This window comes from Xyrauchen texanus, chromosome 2 (assembly GCF_025860055.1).
Source record: "Xyrauchen texanus isolate HMW12.3.18 chromosome 2, RBS_HiC_50CHRs, whole genome shotgun sequence".
Lineage (NCBI taxonomy): Eukaryota > Metazoa > Chordata > Actinopteri > Cypriniformes > Catostomidae > Xyrauchen > Xyrauchen texanus.
In genome coordinates this window covers 28,214,975-28,235,481 of record NC_068277.1, presented here as the reverse complement: position 1 = coordinate 28,235,481, position 20,507 = coordinate 28,214,975, and the positions used below count along the sequence as shown (strand labels likewise).

Sequence of the window (20,507 nt, the reverse complement as noted above, 5' to 3'; positions counted from 1 at the left end):
TATTCACTAATAATCAAAGATTTACCTTAATTGTCACTGAAGTGCAGTAAAATCTCCTGGCTTACACAGCTACCCATTCCAATGTCACAGTAAGATCACAGCTAACAAAACCACAGTTGTTGTTTTCCTCAGACCAAAATGCTTGTCCTGTTAGGTAATCAGCAATGGGCCTGCTATATATCTAAACAAAATGCTGTGTCCATTCCACAAATTAGCTACTCAAAGTAAAATAGTGCCAAATGCCTGACACTTCAGCTGGATTGGCCTGAAATAATGGGCAGAAAATAAAAAACATACACTGCCTGTTCCCCCCAAAAAATTCAGCATTTGGATTTAAATAAACATATACTTAAGAGCCTATGATTGGATCATTATTGCAGTGATTAATATGTTTCAGCTGGCAACAATTCTTTTAACCTTAACAGATGCAGCTTGTTGCTTCTCATTTCTTATACAAACATATAGGACGATGTATCCCGTGGTTGTGGAAAATATTATACTGTGTTAGAGAAGGGGTACATTATTGGACTGCAAGAAAACAAGGAGATTGCTGAAAGAACTGTCAAACGCATTTTTAAAACCTGGTAAGATAGTGGTGAACCTTCAGCTTTGCGGAAGAAATGTGGTTGGAAAAAATTTTGAATGATCATGATCGGAGATCACTAAAAGCTTTGTGTAAAAGTCACATTGTAAAAAATGGACAGTAGAATTCACAGCTCTATTTAATAGGGAAATTAAGAGCATTTCCACACACATTGCGACGAGAATTTACAGGATTGTGACTAAACAGTTGTGTGGCCACAATAAAGCCAGTTATTCATGTGGCTAATTAGGAAAGAGTGGTTCAGGGAGCATAAGGAATCATTTTCACACATGAATTGGCCACCACAGAGTCCTGACCTTAACTCCATCGAAAGTCTTTGGGATGTGCTGGAGAAGACTTTACCGAGTGGTTTGACTCTCCTGTCATCAACACCAGATCTCGGCCAAAGATTTATGCAACTCTGGATGGAAATAAATTTTTTGACGTTGCATAAGGCTGTCTAAACAATGCCATGACGAATGCGTGCCATAATCAAAGCTAAAGGCGACTTTTTTTGGCTAGGCAGTGTATGTCTGCTCTGTTAAGTGAAGGAGTGGATTTAGCGGAAATAAACTGGGATCATAAGTGGAGAGTTTGCAAGCCTTAAGTCCATATTATTGGTATGCTAGTGTTAAAGATAATCTTAAAATAATATAATAATGTTATTAAGAAACAGGTAGTTTCTCTCTTTTTCTTTCTATTTCTCTAGGAGTATCCAAGCAATTACATTTAGCTACCATTAAAATGACTCACTTTTATCTGTTTTTCTTACGTGTCTTGCATTGTAAACTTAACCGTTGTCAGCATGAACTGAAGTCTTACAAGTTCTTACCTCTGTCAGACAATGCTGACTTGAGCTAATGTTATGAGACAAACAACAAACCATTAATAGATAATCTGGATGTCTTGTCCCCCACAATTTAGTTTCTTTGTCAGTGCTTTGAGGTTTCGAGTTTATAACAGTTGCATGCTCAGATCTCCAGTTGAATATCACATTGTTGCATTATTTTGCTCTTGCTCAAATGTTGCCTGTAAGACGATCCCAATCCCCAGGCTATAATAGATAAGATTATTAGATATACCTGGTTAGGAAGGATTCGCAATTTCACAATTTGATGGAAATTTTTATTTAATAAACAAGGATGCAAGCAGTCAATCTGTAAAGACAGTCTTTACATAAAAGTTGCTTATGACCTTTTTGTATTATTTAAATTAGACCTTAATGATTAAAATGCATATCCCTATTTATGTGTTGTGGAGTGCCGCACTGTATATATCAGCTTTGATATTCTAATTGAATTATCCTACTGCAAGCTGGGTAGTGTCAAATACAAGTCAGTTGCATACTGTCTAATACAGTCTCCTCCTAAATGTGAGTCCTTAATGGTAAGCAATTCATTATTTGTGTTTATGTATGTTTGTATGAGAGAGACTGCAATGACCTAACTTCAGTGACTCTTCTTTTATAGCTAAAAAAATAAATAACAAATAGACAGATTTGACTGAAGGAATTGTTTACCCCAAAAATATTTTGTTATTATTTACGCACCCTTATGTCATTTTATAAACCCATATGACTTTTTTCTGAGAACTCAAATGGAGGAACTGCTCATCTATACAAAGAAAGCATACAGTGAGCAAAAAGCACCATCACAACACTATATAAGTAGTCTATACTACCATATTATGAAGCCATTTAATATCATTGTGTGAGGGATGGAATGAAATTTAAGATGTTATTCTAAAAATCTTTCCTCCGCAGTTGTTCACATCTACTTAATTAACCCCTAAGACTTGACAGCCTATTGAGAAGAGTCATTGCACTGTTTCCAAGGCCTTTGAATAAATAAACCAAAAACTTGTTTTCCTGCTTTTTTTGACAAATTAAGTTCCATTAATTTGATGTTGTCTTGGATGAGTCCTGCATCCTACAGCATATAACTTCTACTGCTCTTTTGAAAAGACAAGCATTGCTGGTCAGTGGTCACCAGCATATGTTGTGTTTTGGATGCTGACCTAAAGCTGGATCTTAACGAGCAGACCTCTCCTGGTCAACCAGCTTCCTCAGAAAAACTAGCTAGCACAAGCATCAGACTAACACTTACCAGCATAAATCATGAATGGCTCATGCTTTTTGACAACCTGCTTTGTTTTCAGTGCCACCTGGTGTTTGCCATTGCCTGTAAGCCAAGAAGCCACACACTCAAAATTCAGTAAAAACAGCAGCCATATTTAGACCATCATTTGTCAATACCAACTGCGCTGTCTACGACATGCATTTATGATGCACAGAAATGTTAGCCAAGGAAGTATACTCATCCATAGTCAGTGGACTGTAGGGAAATAGAAAAGTTGCTTTAAAGTGCAATTAAGAACTTTAGTGAAGACATGTGACATCCAAAGGCTGAAACTGGAAGACATAGCTGTCAACTCCTCCAGCTGGAAACAGTTTTACCTTGCTGTTAAACACAGCTGTACAAACGTCATGAAGCCAAACCCTTTAATCAGAAGGGAGTGTCCACACAATTTGTTTTTATTTTTATGTCACGACATGATTCCTTTCATTTTTAGTATAGACAAATCTTAATGCAATGAAATTCAGTGATATTCCAGAGAATTATGTGCTTCCAACTTTGTGTCAACAGTTTTGCGAGGGCACTTATCTGTTCCTCTGTGTTCCCACTCTTTTTGACCAATGAATTCAAATGATTTTTCTAGGCATTTTTGGTAATTGGACACAGTTTTTTTTTTTTTTTTTTATACAGACAGATTTGTATATTAATCATTTAGACTGATTTGTGAACCTTTTGAACTAGGCTAATTCCTTGAAAAGAACTGGTTAAAAAGAATGATTCACTGACAAATCAGACATCACCATGGCTTGCAAGCAAGTTTTCTTCTACACAAGAGCAAAACCTAGCTCATTAAATATTTTAGAGCAGAGAAAATCTTGATGCATTATAGATGCTTAAAAAAAAAAAAAATATTATTCACTTTAGAATTTCCATAACTTTTGAGATCTTATTAATTTTCATGACTTTCCAGGCCTGGAAAACACAACTCACTGATATTTCCAGGTTTCCGTGGCCAGGAACCCTGTTTCCAGCATTACAATGCGACAGAAGTTAGGTCCATATAAAATGGTTTACACAGTCTGGCCAGCACAAACCCTAGACCTGAACCCCCCTGAACACATTTGGGATGAATTTGAACACCGATTGAGAGCCAGGCCAGTGCATTGTCCAAAATCAGTGCCTGACCTCACTGTTGCTCTTGTGTCTGAATGGGAGCAAATCCCAGTTGTCATGTTTCATAATCTAGAGGAAAGTCTTCGCAGAAGAGTGGAAGATATAAGGGAAGACCAACTCCCTATTAATGCCAGTGGTTTTAAAAGTAAGCCAACAAGCAAAAATGAATGTGATGTTTGTTTTACACATACCTTTGGCCATATACAGTAGTGTATATATTTTGGAGTTATATTCTTCTCATTACAATTCTATATTTAGTTGTCGTGTAGTGGAAAGCAATAACCAGAGACTGCTTTTTATTTAAACCAGTTATCTCTCTCTCTCTCTCTCTCTCTCTCTCTCTCTCTCTCTCTCTCTCTCTCTCTCTCTCTCTCTCTCTCTCTCTCTCTCTCTCTCACACACACACACACACACACACAGAATTGCACAAATCACACCTTTATCTCTCACTAGATTTCCATTCCCTTGAAACACAGACATCATTTATTAATATTGTTTCTGGTGCTGATACTGGGCTGATTTTAATATTTAATCTAAATGTAGATCTGAGAACATATTGCAGTGACTAGTGCATCAAACATTGCTTGTAGTTTCTGACATGAGTTCTGCATCCATCTCAGATCATGACCACAACACAAGAATAAACTTCTTAACTAATAAGCAGCCACAGGCAACATTTGTCAACTTGAGCTTAGTCTATGTATTGTAATATTTTCAGGTTTTACATTACCCATGTACCATACTTTACCTACTGTACATATGTTGAACATGCTGAATGAATGCTGAAAAGAGCTAACCCTCTAGATTACTGCTTATAATTTCTTGATACGCAAGCCTGCTAGTTCACTGCTGTCTATGTTGAACCTGTTTGGATTTGTATTTTATTTTATAATGTTCCTTGAGGTCCAATTATAATGTTAGTGTGATTTTTAAGTTGTCATAATTTAGGAATAATTGGTAATTTTCTATCCAGTTTTTGTGCCTCTGATTCAAATGCTCTGTTTTTTGGGGCATGTGTTCTTGAAGACTTCAGTGTAAATGCCCACTGCTGTGAATGGGTAACATCTTTGCTTGTGGATAAGTGTAAACGCCCTTGCGTAACGCATGTGTGGGGTTGTTTTGAAAACTTCGGATGGTTAAAATATGACAACCGGAGGAATTCACCCATACATGTTTGAGCCAGAGTCTGATCCCGAATTTGAAGAAAATGAACCCCCTCCACATACACCATGGATACTGCAGTCTGTGACAGCATGGTAAGTAATCACTCTAATTTATTTTTATTCCTTGACTATTTGTGTAATAAAATTACTTTTATTGTTGTTTAAACCAAGACAACGGTGTGTATCTTGTAACATAGTTGAGGCGTTTTCCAACGGTAAAACATTTCCATGTTTTACAAATGCTGAGGAACACATAACAGTACCAAATAAAGTGTAAATACTTGGTGTTATCACAGTTATAACAGTGAAAGGATACACTTACCGTGCAACATGTAAACGTATACAGGATACATTCACCGGTGTTTGTCGCACTGTTGTTCATCATATAATCATCTTTCATAATATATTCAGTGTAGTGACAAACACATACATTTTTCATTACAATGAGTTGTGTTTTCACTAAAAAGGAAAGAGATTGTCTAAATATATTGATATCAATACTCTTTAGGTGCATCTGTAGCAATTGTGCCATCATGCCAACAGAAATATTCAGAAAACAGAAAATATATGCAGCTAGAGATCTTTGTGTATTAAAACTAATACACGAACTTGTAAAATCACTAGGATCAAATCAAATACTCAAACACATCTAACAGTCTGTAACATACGAACAATTAACATGGATACTCACACTTGTTTGTTGCGACATCACTGTCGGTTACAATATAGTTGGCACTGCATCAACTTTTAATTTAAGTCTCTCTGCAAAGCCTGCTTAGAACTGTTTTGTTTGTGAAAGAATCATCTGTAAAATGAAGCGAGCAAACAAACACAATCTTACCAAAGCAATCCGGGACTTCATTAAAAATAAACGTCAGCCACTCTCACTTAATGTTGGGATCCTTGCGAAGCAAATGCAAGAAATATAGTTTCCCACAACCTGGCACTGCACAACGTCTTGACATCTTTGTGGCCATCGTGACACCTCCTGTTGCTCCAAAAATAATCTCACTTCTCTATGCTAACCGACAGTGTCGACGATAAAGTAGGCATTGATCTGTTTATGCAGAGGCTGGCCTGTGCTGATGTAATACCTCACTATGATGTAATAGTGAGGAGGAAGTAGAGATTTCAGCACCTTTTTTTGGACTAACGAAGAAGTTTTCAGTTCTGAAATTTACAGTATGTTTTTATAGTGCTATGAACACTTATATGTCAAGATATCATGGTAAGTTTGATTTTCCAATTCATGACCCATTTAAAAGATGCTGCTTTGACCCTGATCACTCTCAACTGCTTTTTGCAGATATATATATAAACCTGTCTTTCCTCTAACACACAGCTCTAAAGCTTTCTAACTCCTTTCAAAGTGCTGCCTGAATGTTAATATTTGATTGAGCTCCGTTGTCTCCAGAGAGATTTTTAAATATTAAGCTCTCTCTGGAGCAACATACATAATATTTGAATTTAACAGGAAGTCAGACCAAGCACACTCTCACCTTAATTATCATCTGACTGCCATGTAGTTATTGCCACCATAAGTGCTTGATGTATCTTGAGGTGCTTGAGGTTACTTGGTAAACATCAAGGTCTGGATGCTGTTCAGTTGCTGGATTTCCTGTTTTCCTGTTTTTGAATGTGACACTGTTTAGAAGTACATTGTATAGCTATCCATAAAACTTGTGCTATATGCAATGCCGGCAATATAAATACTAATTTCACAGTTTACCAGTTCAGTGACAGAGTTTAAATAATATTAAGCTCAATTAGAAACCAATGGAACAAAACTTTGATGATGAATAAGAATTGATGTGCTTTCAGATATTATCTGGTGCCCCAGTAGTGTGTCATAGTTGTCACTTGTATATTTTTGTCTTCCTGTTCCAGAGGGATGCAAAGGGTCAGTGGCTGTTTGGGCAGGTCTGTCAGCATCTGAACCTGCTGGAGAAAGACTACTTTGGCATCAGATTTGTGGACCCAGACAAGCAACGAGTGAGTTCCTATAGTATAATATATTGTAAGTAGTTAGCAGCACTGAAAGTTGAAAGTTGGTATTTTTCATATTTTGTGAGATGGAAAGACTGTGTGAGAGAGAGCAAGACAGTGACTATTATTACCAATCAATATTGGTAAACTTTTAATCAATATTTTGTTGCTAAAAAAAAAAGCTTATACATTCTAGTTCTGAAAACAATACAAATCTCTCAATCAACTGTCAGTCATGATCAGATTATCTGTCTGTTTATGTTTGGTGGATGTCTCAGTTTTTATGTTTGTGCATGAGCTTGTTAAGTGGTACACTGTAAAAAGTGAAACTGCACAATTGTTACCTTAAAGTATTGTTCGTTCAAAAAGTAAAATGTTGCCATTATTTACTCACCCTCATGTCATTCCAAACCCATGAGACTTTCTTCAATGGAACACATGAGTAATTTTAACGTAAGTACCAATAATGTACTTGAAGGTGCTGTAACAATTTTTAGCCTTTCTGGAACTTCTATGAGACTGAGCCATTGAATAAGATATGCCCCCTCTTTCCAAAACACCGCCCTCCAAAGATAGCATTGAGTCACAGAACAGCAATGCGTCTTCTCACAGTTGTCAAACACAACAGTAGCAAAGTAGTGCCCTCAGGTGACAATTGTTATGATTATGAATATGACATGATACCTGAATGTTCCACTTGAAGTACTTCACTATGAGAACTTGATATTACAATACATAGACTAAGCGCAAGTTGACAAATGTTGCCTGTGGCTACTTATTAGGTAAACGATTGACAGACATCAAAGTCTTCTGATTGGCTGATCAAAACATGTGTCTGCGGCCCGCGGTCACATTTTTGTTTGCTGTTTAGACAGCCTAGTGCTGTCGCAGAGACCGGTGAGATATCTAATTCATTGATGTCTTTCAGGGAAAAGGAATATTTTCAGCTTACCATTCCATAAATAAATTGCTTAAAGCACCTTTAATAATGTGTTGGTCTCTCTTTTTAACGCAAATACAATAAGATGGGGACTGAAAGCTTCAAAAAGGTCACTATAAAAGCATAAATAATGTAGTTCATAGAAGTTGTTGTTAAATTGTTATTCACTGAAAATTGTGACATCCAGATCTCGTGTTCCTTACACAAAGCTACGGTATAATATAGCTTCAGAAGACTTGGCATATTGTGCACGAGTGGTATAGGCCACTTTAATGATACATTTATGTTTTGCATCCATTTTGAAACTTTAATGATCCAGTTCCCATTCATTGTAACTGAATGGAAAAAAAGATCAACTGATAAATTAAACAAAATAGCTCCTTTTATGTTCCACTGAAGAAAGAAAGTGATATGGGTTTGGTATGAAATGAGACTAATGACAGAATTTTTGGGTGAAATTATCCTTAAGATTTTTACCTGATCTGATCATTAAAAATTATAAAACAATATTAAAAAAATATTTTTGACACATTTTTAGATTATCTCACAAAAGATTTATTACAGTGTATGCACAAAAATCACATGCTTGTTCTAATGAGTAACTGCAAGTTCTAATTGATATGTAATACTATGAAGAGTAATAATTAGACAAGACTGGTCATAACAATGAGTTAAACAGATATTCTGGAATTTCTATCTGTAATCTAGTCATAATTTCTTTTGATTTTGTTGTTTCAGCATTGGCTGGAGTTCAGTAAGCCAATAACTAAACAAATGAGATGTAAGTCATTCTTCACTAATATCTGTGCAAAATTCTACCTTCATCCTTCTTGTGCTGTGCATAATTTAGGATTTTGTGTAAAAAATATTTTTTGCATTCAAATATTTAAGTGGTGAAAACTTTTACCACTTGACCACATGATTAGGGTGGCCTGGGTAGCTCAGCGAGTATTGACACTGACTACCACCTCTGGAGTCGCAAGTTCGAATCCAGGGTTTGCTGAGTGACTCCAGCCAGGTCTCCTAAACAACCAAATTGGCCCGGTTGCTAGGGAGGGTAGAGCCACTTGGGGTAACCTCCTCTTGGTTGCAATTAGTGGTTCAGTGGGGCACGTGGTAAGTTGTGTGTGGATTGTGGAGTATAGCGTGAGCCTCCATGTGCAGAGTTTCCATGGTGTCATGCATAACAAGCCATGTGATAAGATGAGCGGATTGACGGTCTCAGAAGCAGAGGCAACTGAGACTTGTCCTCCACCACCCGGATCGAGGTGAGTAACCGTGCCACCACGAGGACCTACTAAGTAGTGGGAAGTGGTTATTCCAAATTGGGGAAAAAGGGGGATTAAAAATAAATAAATAAATAAATTGACCACTTGATTACATCACTTTAAATTTTATGTCCTAGCTCAGCCACCATACACCATGTGTTTGCGTGTAAAGTTCTATCCCCCGGACCCTGCAGCTCTTAAAGAAGAGATCACTAGGTATTGCTCACTACCATTAAGCATTTTCATGTGTAACCATTTTTAATTCCTAAGTCCATTATTGTTCCTATAGACTACCATTAACTGAACTATAGTTAAGCAATATACGTATAGGGTACAATGGGGCTAAAGGCACACCTTAAGGAAATTTTTTTTTGTCACATAGTGTATCAAGATTGAAAAATTAAATTTCTTTTTATTGAATATTGATGTCACGGCTCCGGTAAGTTTGTTGGTTTGTTTTGTATGTTTTGTTCTTTTTTCTCCCTCATGTCTCGCAGGCACTTCCGGGATGCATGATCAGTGTTTCCATGGGAATACTGATAATGCTACTAATTAGCATGCAATTAGCACCTGGTTCTCCTCTAATTCACCCCTTATTAAGCCATTTGTGGTCTCAGTATCTTTGCAAGACTGTTGTTTGATGTGAAGTAACATACTTCACTCTCTCTGCCTAGTTGGTCCTGTCTTGTGTATCTGTTAGTTGCCGGTCTCAGTCCGTTTTTCGGTAGTGAGGTTGCCGTCCAATTTGCTGCGTGTCAGCTTATCTTCAACAGAGAATTCCTCGTCTCTGTCTGTGTGTCAGGAGAAAGTTTGCCTTAGTCTGCTGGGCATTCTCTGCACCTCACTACGCTTCAACGGAGGATTCCTATGAATCTGTTCCTGACTTCCACAACGCACACACTCGTCTATGAACACAATTTTCACGGATTGCCCCTTGCATGGCCACGGAGCGCTACCGAAGCTTGAGCCGGGATCCTTGGCCTTTGAACTGTTCTTCTGCTCTTGGGTCTCTTTGTCTTTCTCTAGCTCTCTGACAATTGATGGAGCCACATAATTTGCTTGAAAAAATAATAATAGCTGAAAGTTGTTTTGATTAAAATAAGTTTTCTTTTTTTTAAGGTGTGCTTTTAGGGCAAATTTGGGGTTAAATGGTTAAATGGCGTGTTATAGTGATATAGTGTAAATATAGGAACAATAGTAATAGGGCAACATTTTTCAACTTGAGACAAATGAGACAAATGCTTTTGAGACAGCATGATGCTTTTTTGAGTAAAAAATTAAGATAATACTTATTCAAAATAGCCACTTTAGAAAAATTTTCACCATTTCCTGTTCATTTCGTGGGATTTCATAACATCTAGAGTATTCTATAAACAAATTAATTCCATTGTGGTTAGGTCAGTCAATTTGAACCCACTTTGAACATTCTTCATAACAAATCTATTCGCCCCGTTTATGAAAAACAATGTGTTATATGGGGGGCTTTTAGCCCCTGCAACAGGCAGGCTTTTTACCCCAAATACCATCCTTTCACTTATTGGATAGAGATTAAAAAACTCTTGATGTAATCATCTTGAATAAAACTGAAAACTATAAATAAGTATTTTGGTAAATTTGATAATATCGTAACATAAATTTACAACATTATAAAATGATTAAATATTAGATCAAAATACCTCAAAATTAAACTTTATACATTGCATGCTATGATCTCATAAATCAGGAACATTTTGTAGTGTATGTAGTGAGAAAGAGGTGTCAAAGAAGGTAGTGTGGTATTTTTGTTGTTGTTTAGTATTTTTCGGGGGGAAAAAATGCCTTTTACCCCAAGGGGCCTTTAGCACCATTGTACCCAAAAAAACACACAGTAAGTTCCATTTCATCAATTAGAAATCCTAAAATTCTCTTGTACATTCATGTCCATCACACACAGACTGTACCTAGTTGAGGATGTGCTCTTCATTGTTTACAGATACCTGGTCTTCCTACAGATTAAAAGAGATTTGTATCATGGCCGGCTCCTGTGCAAAAGTTTGGATGCTGCCACATTGGCTGCATATATTCTGCAGGGTAACAGCATATCACAGTCACAGTAGACATTGTTTACATTTTGGGTTGAGTGTTGGCATCTTGAGAGCTTTGCCATATCATTTTAAAAGACAAGACACTCTGTAGTTCATGATGACACTGGTTGTATTTCATTCTCTTTAATTCTCTAGCTGAGATTGGAGACTATGACCCAGGAAAGCATCCAGAAGGTTACAGCTCTAAGTTTCAGTTTTTTCCCAAGCATTCTGAGCGCCTGGAATGCCGTATTGCTGAAATTCATAAAACTGAGCTGATGTAAGACTACATTTAATTAGCCAGTCAATAGCATGCATAATGTGGTAACCTGCAATTTTTTACCTTAAGTAGCTATTTCTACATGATCTAACCCTTTAAATTAGTGTATAAATTTATTCAGGTTGATTCTGTGTCGTTAAAGGGTTTTTCAATTTTTTATTATTTCATTAAAACAGTTAATTTAGCTGTTACCACATGAAGCACATTTTATTTCATTGTGCTATAGTATGTCAGACTCAAATGAAGGATTATAGTAAATGTAATATATGAAATGATCTCCCAAAACAAATGGTAGGAATTTACTATTTACTATTTCTCCTTCCTACAGAGGCCAGATTCCTGAGACCTCTGAGTTGAATTTTTTAAGGAAAGCTCAGACTCTAGAAACATATGGAGTTGATCCACACCCCTGCAAGGTCAGTATCAAATCTCTTTACAGTATCTTCCGCTATCCAAGAAATAACTTCCAAGTACAAAAGGAGTTTCTGAACTAAAAGTTTGGAAATCTTTACTTTAACATAAATTCGGAATAAATGAAAACATACTTTAAAAATTAGTTTGTTTTTTCTATCAAAGGATGTGTCCGGTAATGCAGCATTTCTTGCCTTTACCCCGTTTGGCTTTGTGGTTCTGCAGGGAAACAGGAGGATTCATTTCCTCAAATGGTGAGAGTGGGGAAATTAATCTATCATATCATTTTCATTTGCTTAGCTGTCAAGATCAAATTATTGTGTGTGTTAGAATAACCATGACAGTATTTGGTCATTTTTTACAGGAATGAGGTGACCAAACTGAAGTTTGAAGGAAAAACCTTTCATATATATGCAACTCACCAAGAGGTAGGCAACCAGAAAGAGAAAGGCAGCACCAGATTATTAATGTGTTTATAAAAAAATTAAAATAATTGTTTCCCAAGCATAAATAAAGATTATTCTAAGTGCAGATTTCAAGAATGGATTTCTAGGAAAGCCAGCATGTTGTGTTAAAGGAGTAGTGCACCCAAAAATGAAAATTCTTTTGTGTTTCCAAACCCATATGACTTTCTTTCTTCTGCAGAACATATAAGGAAAATATCTGATTTCTGTACACTATTAGTGTATAGTGCCTCTCTTTTTAAGCTTATAAAAGTACCCAAAAGTGTCATAAAATTAGTCCATGCATCGTGTGCGTCATATTTCAAGTCTTCTGAAACCATACAACCATTTTGTAAGATGAACAGACCGAAATTGAAATTGTTATTTACTCAAACTATCCTTCTGTGACCTTTATTAAGGATCAGAAGATCATCTTGACTTATTTTGCTCCAACGCCGGAGGCTTGCAAGCACCTGTGGAAGTGTGGGGTGGAAAATCAGGCTTTCTACCAGTGCGTGCACGTGATCTTTTTGACCTGTCAGGCTAAAATTAAGCATGGACATAAAACGTTCTCAAATTGCCTATGATTTTGTTTAGTTTAGAGAAATTACTAATAGTTAAGGGTTAGGTTTTGCAATCTCTTTTCTTTCTTTTTTCCCTCTATTTCTTACAGGTTTGAGAAATCAAGTCAAGTTCGCACTGTGTCTAGTAGTAATCTCTTTTTCAAAGGGAGCCGTTTTAGATATAGGTGAGTGTTATATGTCCTTGTGGTTATTTCTGTTAAATTGAACCCCATGGGTTTGTCAGCCCTGGTTAATTAAACATGTTATATAAATATATTTGCTAATTATTTGGTTAGCTTTTAGGTTATGCAGTGGTTGCACAATTTAGGTTTCATAATTTCTCTTACAGTGGTAAAGTGGCAAAGGAGGTGATGGAGCAAAGTGCCAAAATCAGACGAGATCCTCCAGAGATCCACAGGTGAGTCTTATCAGTATCCTTTGGGATTTTTGTGATTCATATAGGTAAGTTTTTTTTAAACAGTTTTAAATGTATGCCAGTTTATATGTCACATCTGTGCATGTGTTCAGGGCTGGGATGGTCCCCAGTAGGAGTTGTCCTTCGATCACTCATGGCCCACGACAGAGTAGCGTTCCCCGGACACGCAGGAGAGCAGTCCATATTTCCATCATGGAGGGTATGCTCATGTGCCACACACACACACACACACACAAACATATTTTTATATCGTGCTCGTCATATGTCATAACTCGTCCGCCATCTCCTCCGTCCAACATCCCTGGCAACCACAACACGACAGCGGACACTCTGTCTCGACAGGTTTCGCACAGCGGAGAGTGGAGGCTCCACGCCCAGGTGGTCCAGCTGAATTGGGACCAATTCGGCACGGCACAGATAAATCGCTTTGCCTCCCAAGACAACTCCCACTGCCCGCTCTGTTACTCCCTGACAGAAGCTCCTGGGAATAGTCAGACCCAGCCCTTTTGTTGCTGTGTCCGGTACATGCTTTGTGTATCTATTTGGACCACACGCAGAGCTTTAGATGTTCTGAGCAGCACTTTGTCTGCTTTGGCGGATGGCGGAAAGGGAACACTGTCTCCAAACAGAGGTTAGCTAACTGGGTCGTTGATGCCATCTCGCTGGCCTACCAGACCCAGGCCGTGCCCGCCCCCTTACGGGTCCGAGCACACTCAACAAAAAGTGTTGCATCTTTGTGGGCACAGGCTAACGGCACCTCCCTAGCAAACATCTGTAGAGTAGTGGGCTGGGCAACACCCAATACCTGCAACATTTTACAATCTCAGGGTTGAGTCGGTCTCGTCCCGTGTTTTGTCAGGTCCAAGCCGGTAGAACTCGGTAACGCGGCACAACCGATCGGGTGTTCCGCTCGCACACAGCGACCTTCACCAAGCTGATCCAGTGCACCTTCTCTCCCAGGTTAGCCACTAAGTGTCGCTTCCTGGATGTTCGGATCCCTAGCCTTCTGGCCTGTGAATTCAGGGTAAATCACGTCCAGACCCACTACGAGCCACAGGTGCTCTGTACTGAGGTAGGGCTCCATGGGCTTAGTTCCCTCCTCAGGCAACTCCCCATGACGTATTTTCTGCGGTACCTTCCCCCTGTCCCACGGACCCGCATCTTCCTTGGGCAAGATGTAGCCTCCGCAGAGTCTTTTCCCCCTGACAGAATAGGACCGGGAAAGACCGCCTTCCCCGACGCTTTTCATAGTGCTAAGATAGCCCCAGCCGCTTCACACCATATGCGAGAGACATAGAGAGAGAAAAGGCAGCGGCTGCCGAGCTTGCTCCCATGCTAGTCATGTATAAGTTCTGTATATGACATCTCTTTTGGGGGTGTTGGGGAGGGTTACGTGCAGCCGACACAGTTGCCTCTAGCATGCAGCAGCCAGCTTGCACCTGTCTCAGCAGTTCACGTAACACGGACTAGTGCGTGGTATTTTTTTAATGGGACCCCTTGTGTCACTTCATTCGACACAACAGCGAGTGAGTGACAGAAGGGGAACGTCATGGTTACTGTCGTAACCTCCGTTACCTGAGGGAGGGAACGAGACGTTGTGTCCCTCCTGCCACAGCACTAGAAACACTGTAAACGGCCGTGCCTTATTCTCGGCTCCTCAGTGCAAAAACCTGACTGACAGATGCACCCCTGCTTCCCTTTATACCCGTATGTCCGGGGGCGGGACATGCAAATTCTGTCTGCCAATTTCACATTGTCTTTTCTCAAGTTCAGAGGTATGCGAGGCTCCCAAGGAAGACCCCTTGTGTCACTTCATTCGACACAATGTCTGGTTCCCTCCCTCGGGGAATGGAGGTTACGACAGTAACCATGACGTTTCTATCCCCTAACCCTAACCCTCAAAGAAACCTTTTTGACCGCTGGCTGGGCCCCACAATGTAGGTGACTGGGCCTCACAAAGTAGGTGATCTCAGGTTTTACTGTCCTTGTGTAAACATAGTACACACACACACACACACACACACACACACACTATAAACTTGTTTAAAGACATCAAAGAGACAGACCACAATTTTTTTTTACTTAAGTAGCATCATTCAAATGCAATGGTTTTAAGTTACAGATGCCATTGAGGAAGTCACTATCCTCAGTCAACCATGATTAATTTAATACATGAGTGAAAGTGTCCAATAATAGGCCAGTTACTTTTTACAGTTACAGATTAAGTGAGTAGTATTCAGCTAGTTATGTGATCCTAACATTGCAGCCCCCATGAGAGGGTTTTTAAAGGGGTAGTCATTAATTAATTAATTATTTATAAAATAGATATCAAAGCCATTTTCACATGTTAAAAAAGCCTTCTAAAGTAGCAACTAGTTACAAACTAGTTCAAATCGAGTTCCAAATTTGCTTCAGGTTGGCCATTTTTGAAGAATACTGTCTGATCATTGATACAACTTCAGGCAAATTAAAATTAGATAAGTAGATAGTAGATAAGTAATAAGTCGATTCTGTGTTTTCTGATATCCATTGCAAATCAGGGCTAGATGATAATAGTTCTTAAGCATTGAAATGCCGCCCTCTGGTGGTCTCTTCTCTTGTAGGGAGACCTACATTTTGAAAGAATTTAGGTAAAACCTTTTTGAGGCTTTAGTTTACTTCTTCACCTATGATTCATTATTGTGTTCTAACTGGGCTGTAATTGTCAGTTGGTTCACTGTCCCATCATTGTTGTTGTTTTGTTTTATTGTTAGGCTCTACAATATTAAAGCTTTTTATTAATTTTCTGGAAGTCAAGGGTGAGGTGTTTTACAAAATATAGTACAACTATAAGCACAAAGAGAAGAAAACACATACATATTAATGTATTTCAGTGAAGCTGGCAACATTCCACTAAACAACACAGCTCTTGTCAGTGATCGGAATACATTACACACTCAGTCCCTCCATCGGTCTATGTAATACGAGAGCTTCTCTCATTTTGGACAATGTGACCAGATGTTCACCTGTTCCTGTCACCGTATGGACTCTGCCAAATGTAGACATGGTTGTGTTGTATGTCTGTGTGTCTGTTTGTTTAATTATATTGTAGTTAGGATTTACACTCACAATATTCCAGTAATATTTTTTTTGTTTTGTTTTGTTAAATTGCTTGAAATTACTCTTGTCCCTCCTTGTACATGCATAGCATTCAGAGTGTTTCAGTGTAAGTAAAAAAATGAAAGTATTTAAAGGAATAGTATACCCCAGTATTACAATTCTGTTTATTCACACTCATGTTGCTCCAAACCTGTATGACTTTCTTTCTTCCTTGGAACACAAAGGGAGATGTTTAGCAGAATGTAAGCCTTGGTCACATTCGCTTTCATTGTATGGAAAAAAGTTAAGAAAGCGTATGGTGACTGAGCCTAAAATTCTGTCCATACAGGTCATACAGTTTTGGGTGAACTGGACTTTTATGGCATTTTGTGTCAAACAGAAAAACACAGACACAACAAGGAGCAACAAACTTTTCCTTGTTCAACTATATCTATCAACAGTGCTATTATCACATAATCTATAAATAGAGAGGGTGTCAGGGACACTCCATGTATGTCATCTGCCTTGTGTCAGAATGAGCAGTGTGTGTTGTGTGTGTGTGTGTCTTGTTCTTTTGTTACAGCCCAGATACACTTTCTGTAGATGGGTTTGAAGGGGTTGGAGCATACAGGGCAGCTCAAGATTTTGGGCATACAGGGACTTTATTTCAAGGCATATTTGGCATAGTGTTGCATTTTTGTTCAGGATGATATGAGGTGAGAACGTCCCACACGTTAGCTCATAGATTCTGACACCATGGTGAAGTGTCTCATACGGATTAAGACAAAGGTGAATGTTCACCTACGCATGATCAACCACTGTTACCGGGATGTGACGGTGCGAGTGTTAACATTGGGACCTAGGCTGTTTGGGAAAGCACTTGGGGCTCTGCCTCTCTTCCCCTCCCTGCCCAGCTCCGGAGCTCCATCTAGACATGGTGTTCAGTCCACCAGCACTTCAGGTAAAGCTCATTCAGTACAGCTCGGTTTTCAGCAAACGAAATCTCTTCTCCTATTTTTTGTGTATGTGCTAGTGTTTGTTGAGGCCTGAAATCTGGAGTTATCAGCACCAATATTATTAGTATGGAATGTGTGAGTTGTGGGTAGACCAATATTTTCTAATTACTAGAGTTTAACTACAATTTACAATATACACTAAATATGCTTGAGTCAGTGCATTTCAACAAGATAAATAAATGTTTATTATGCAGTGCTGTCAGAATGTTTTCATGTTTGCTGTTTTAAGGTATATCACTTAAAGGGATAGTTCACCCCAAAAAATTAAAATTCTGTCATCATGTTCTCACCCTCATGCTGTTCCAAATCTGTATGGCTTACTCAGTACTTTTACATGCACAGTTATAATAAAACTACATTGGGTTTTTGCATAGTCGAGCTACAGTCTGTCTGTCAAATTATAGATGACACAATAGCCCCTTTCACACATGCAACCAAGTAAATTACAGGAAAATTGTTGGGTTGCCTTTAGTGGTAAATGTACCACATGTGCTATTCACACATGCAAGGACTTTATGTATTTTTCTGTTTTGCTAGTACCATTCACACATCAACACCAAATACTATTAAACTCTGTGAAGTTTGCCGGAAATTACATCTACACGGCTGTGCCTAAAATGTAGGCTTCTTGTTTTAAAACATGGCAGGGTATTATTTTGTATCTGAATTCTGAACGTATACAGTTGGTAATATTAGGGATGTTTACATTTTATTTTTGGGAAATGTTTAAATTTATGCAGTTGCTCGAGGCTTAGTGGCATAATATACGATGACTTCAAAAAAGACTGATGAACTACAGAGAACAAAAGGCTGTCACTAGCATCCAAAGGTGCACGCTTTCTGCGGCTGATAAGCACAGTAGTGTGTACGTATGTAGCTAAAAATAGGTCTGTGCATTCCTGAAGGAGGCTGGTGATTTTAAAGTACATAACAGAATCGCTTACTGTTACCTTTAAACTATCTGAAAGTTTCTTCATCCACTCGGATGAAGAGAAGTGCTCTAGTTTCACTTTCTGACCAATTTGTTTACATGTTTCTTCTGATTCACTGGTGTTAAGACTCAGTGTAAAGTTTTCATCTCCATCAGAACTTTCTCACATAATTGCATCCTGACCTTGTACAAACTGAAAATGGTAATCTTATGGATCTGTTCACACATACCATCAATATGGAAATTTGTAGGTAATGATAAAACTTCTCATTAAGGAAAATTGCCAGAGAAAATGTTTCCAGTACTTTAAAAAGTGCCCTGTTCACACATGACCTCTTACCTGAAAACTGCAGTAAATTTGATGGAAAAAGCTGTTTCTAGTTGTGATCGGGAAATGTACTAAAAATCGGACTGGTGTGATTTCAGTTGGATTGTGGCGTTTACATGATATTTTAAAAAGCAAATATTTGTATTTAGCCTGACTGAAAGGTGGGAACACACATGTTCAAGTCACAAGCAAGTCTCAAGTCTTAACCAAGTGTGCCGCACAAGCCCTCAAAAGTTAAGCCAAAACGTCTCGATCGCCCCCTGTAACTGGTCCTAGTATAGGTCATAAACCCCGCCTCCCCATGTTATTCAATGGGACGTGAGACCAACTAAACAATTAAATTACACTTCACATATCTTTTTTCCAAAGATAGTTTCTGTCATTTACTGTAGTTTCTATCACGTTGATGTAATTTCAAGTGTTTGTTTTCAAAATAAGTTTGTTTTTAGTTAGTTATTTGATGCTATAAAAACAGTGCTGTGACATCATGATTGACAGCTGTGATTGACAGGTTCTCTGAGCGAAGTAGTCACTGAAGCACCAACTGACTTTTTTTCGGGATCTTCGGAGGACTGAGGAGATTGGAGCTTTAAATTTAATATCTAAATTTCTATAATTAATTATTTCACACCGTCATAAGTCAAAAGTCAAAACTGCAGGGACGTGTGCTTGCGATTGATTCAGTGAGAGTGAGGGCGGGGCCTTGATTTCGCGGCTTTACTTCCTGCTCACTACAGCGCAAGTCTGGTCACGAAAACGCAACTGCGCAGACTCAAGTCCCAAGATGTCAGTGCCATATCGGGACACTGGTGGCTTCAGTTCTCACCAATGGAAAAGAGCGAAGGGGCATCGTCCATCTTTTTTTACAGTCTATGGTCTTAACCATCAAGTCTCAAGTCAAATCTCAAGTGCAGTGCATAACATTTTTAGAATTAACCGGTTAAAATATATAACACTCCGCGTATGCTGTGTAAAAATGCAGTCAGATTTTCACATTGATCAAACAAAAATGCTGAATGAAAATGCTAATTCACTCTCTGACAGTAAGTGGCGCTTATGCAGTAGAAATCGTCTAGGTTACGTATGTAACCTCAGTTCCCCGATGGAGGGAACGAGACGTTGTGTCAGAGAACGACACTAGGAGTCTCTCTTGAGCGCCGATATTCACCTCTGTACTATGAAAAAAGGCCAATGAGAGTTGGCAGCCAGTATTTGCATGTCCCGCCCCCGGACATACGGGTATTTAAGCGGCGCAAATACGGGAGTTCATTCAGGATTTTTCTGAGGAGCCGGAAATGGTCCGGCCACAACAGGGGCTCGGCTCAGCGACGTGACAAGGGGGACACAACGTCTCGTTCCCTCCATCGGGGAACTGAGGTTACATACGTAACCTAGACGTTCCCCTTCTGTCGCTCTCTTACGTTGTGTCAGAGAACGACACTAGGGGTCCACTTAAAAGCGCCATGCGCTGAGCCGTGTACGTGATCCGCTGATACAGGAGCGAGCAGGTATTCCTACATGCAGAACGACCAACTGTATCAGGCCGCGCGTACCCTTCCCCAATGCCCCATTTAAGCCATCAGGATTCCTTATCGTTACCCGGAGGGGGAACAAGGTGACGGCCGCCAACATGGGAGCGGGCCAGCCTGGCTGGGCCTCTTTTCTCTCTATGTTTCTCGCATAGAGCAACTACGGCCGGGGCCCTTACACGCATTGAGGGAAGGGGGTCTTAGCCCTTGGTAGGGCGGGGAAGACCCTGTGGAGGCCACA

At 39.0% G+C, this 20,507-nt stretch overlaps 1 protein-coding gene across 2 annotated transcripts in view; it reads left to right on the top strand.

Moving 5' to 3' along the window:
• The window catches only part of frmd5b (FERM domain containing 5b), a 43,090-nt gene that overhangs the window by 12,853 nt on the left and 9,730 nt on the right, over nt 1-20,507 (top strand). Inside the window, exons 2-13 of one of the 2 annotated variants that reach the window (XM_052151815.1) lie at nt 6,882-6,986; nt 8,659-8,701; nt 9,326-9,404; nt 11,161-11,258; nt 11,408-11,531; nt 11,860-11,947; nt 12,108-12,196; nt 12,307-12,370; nt 12,805-12,896; nt 13,059-13,133; nt 13,298-13,366; nt 13,477-13,583. In XM_052151815.1, the coding sequence (XP_052007775.1) occupies nt 6,882-6,986; nt 8,659-8,701; nt 9,326-9,404; nt 11,161-11,258; nt 11,408-11,531; nt 11,860-11,947; nt 12,108-12,196; nt 12,307-12,370; nt 12,805-12,896; nt 13,059-13,133; nt 13,298-13,366; nt 13,477-13,583 (1,033 nt within the window). The remainder of the gene's footprint in view (nt 1-6,881; nt 6,987-8,658; nt 8,702-9,325; nt 9,405-11,160; nt 11,259-11,407; nt 11,532-11,859; nt 11,948-12,107; nt 12,197-12,306; nt 12,371-12,804; nt 12,897-13,058; nt 13,134-13,297; nt 13,367-13,476; nt 13,584-20,507) is intronic. The other variant, XM_052151822.1, reaches the window with a different exon arrangement.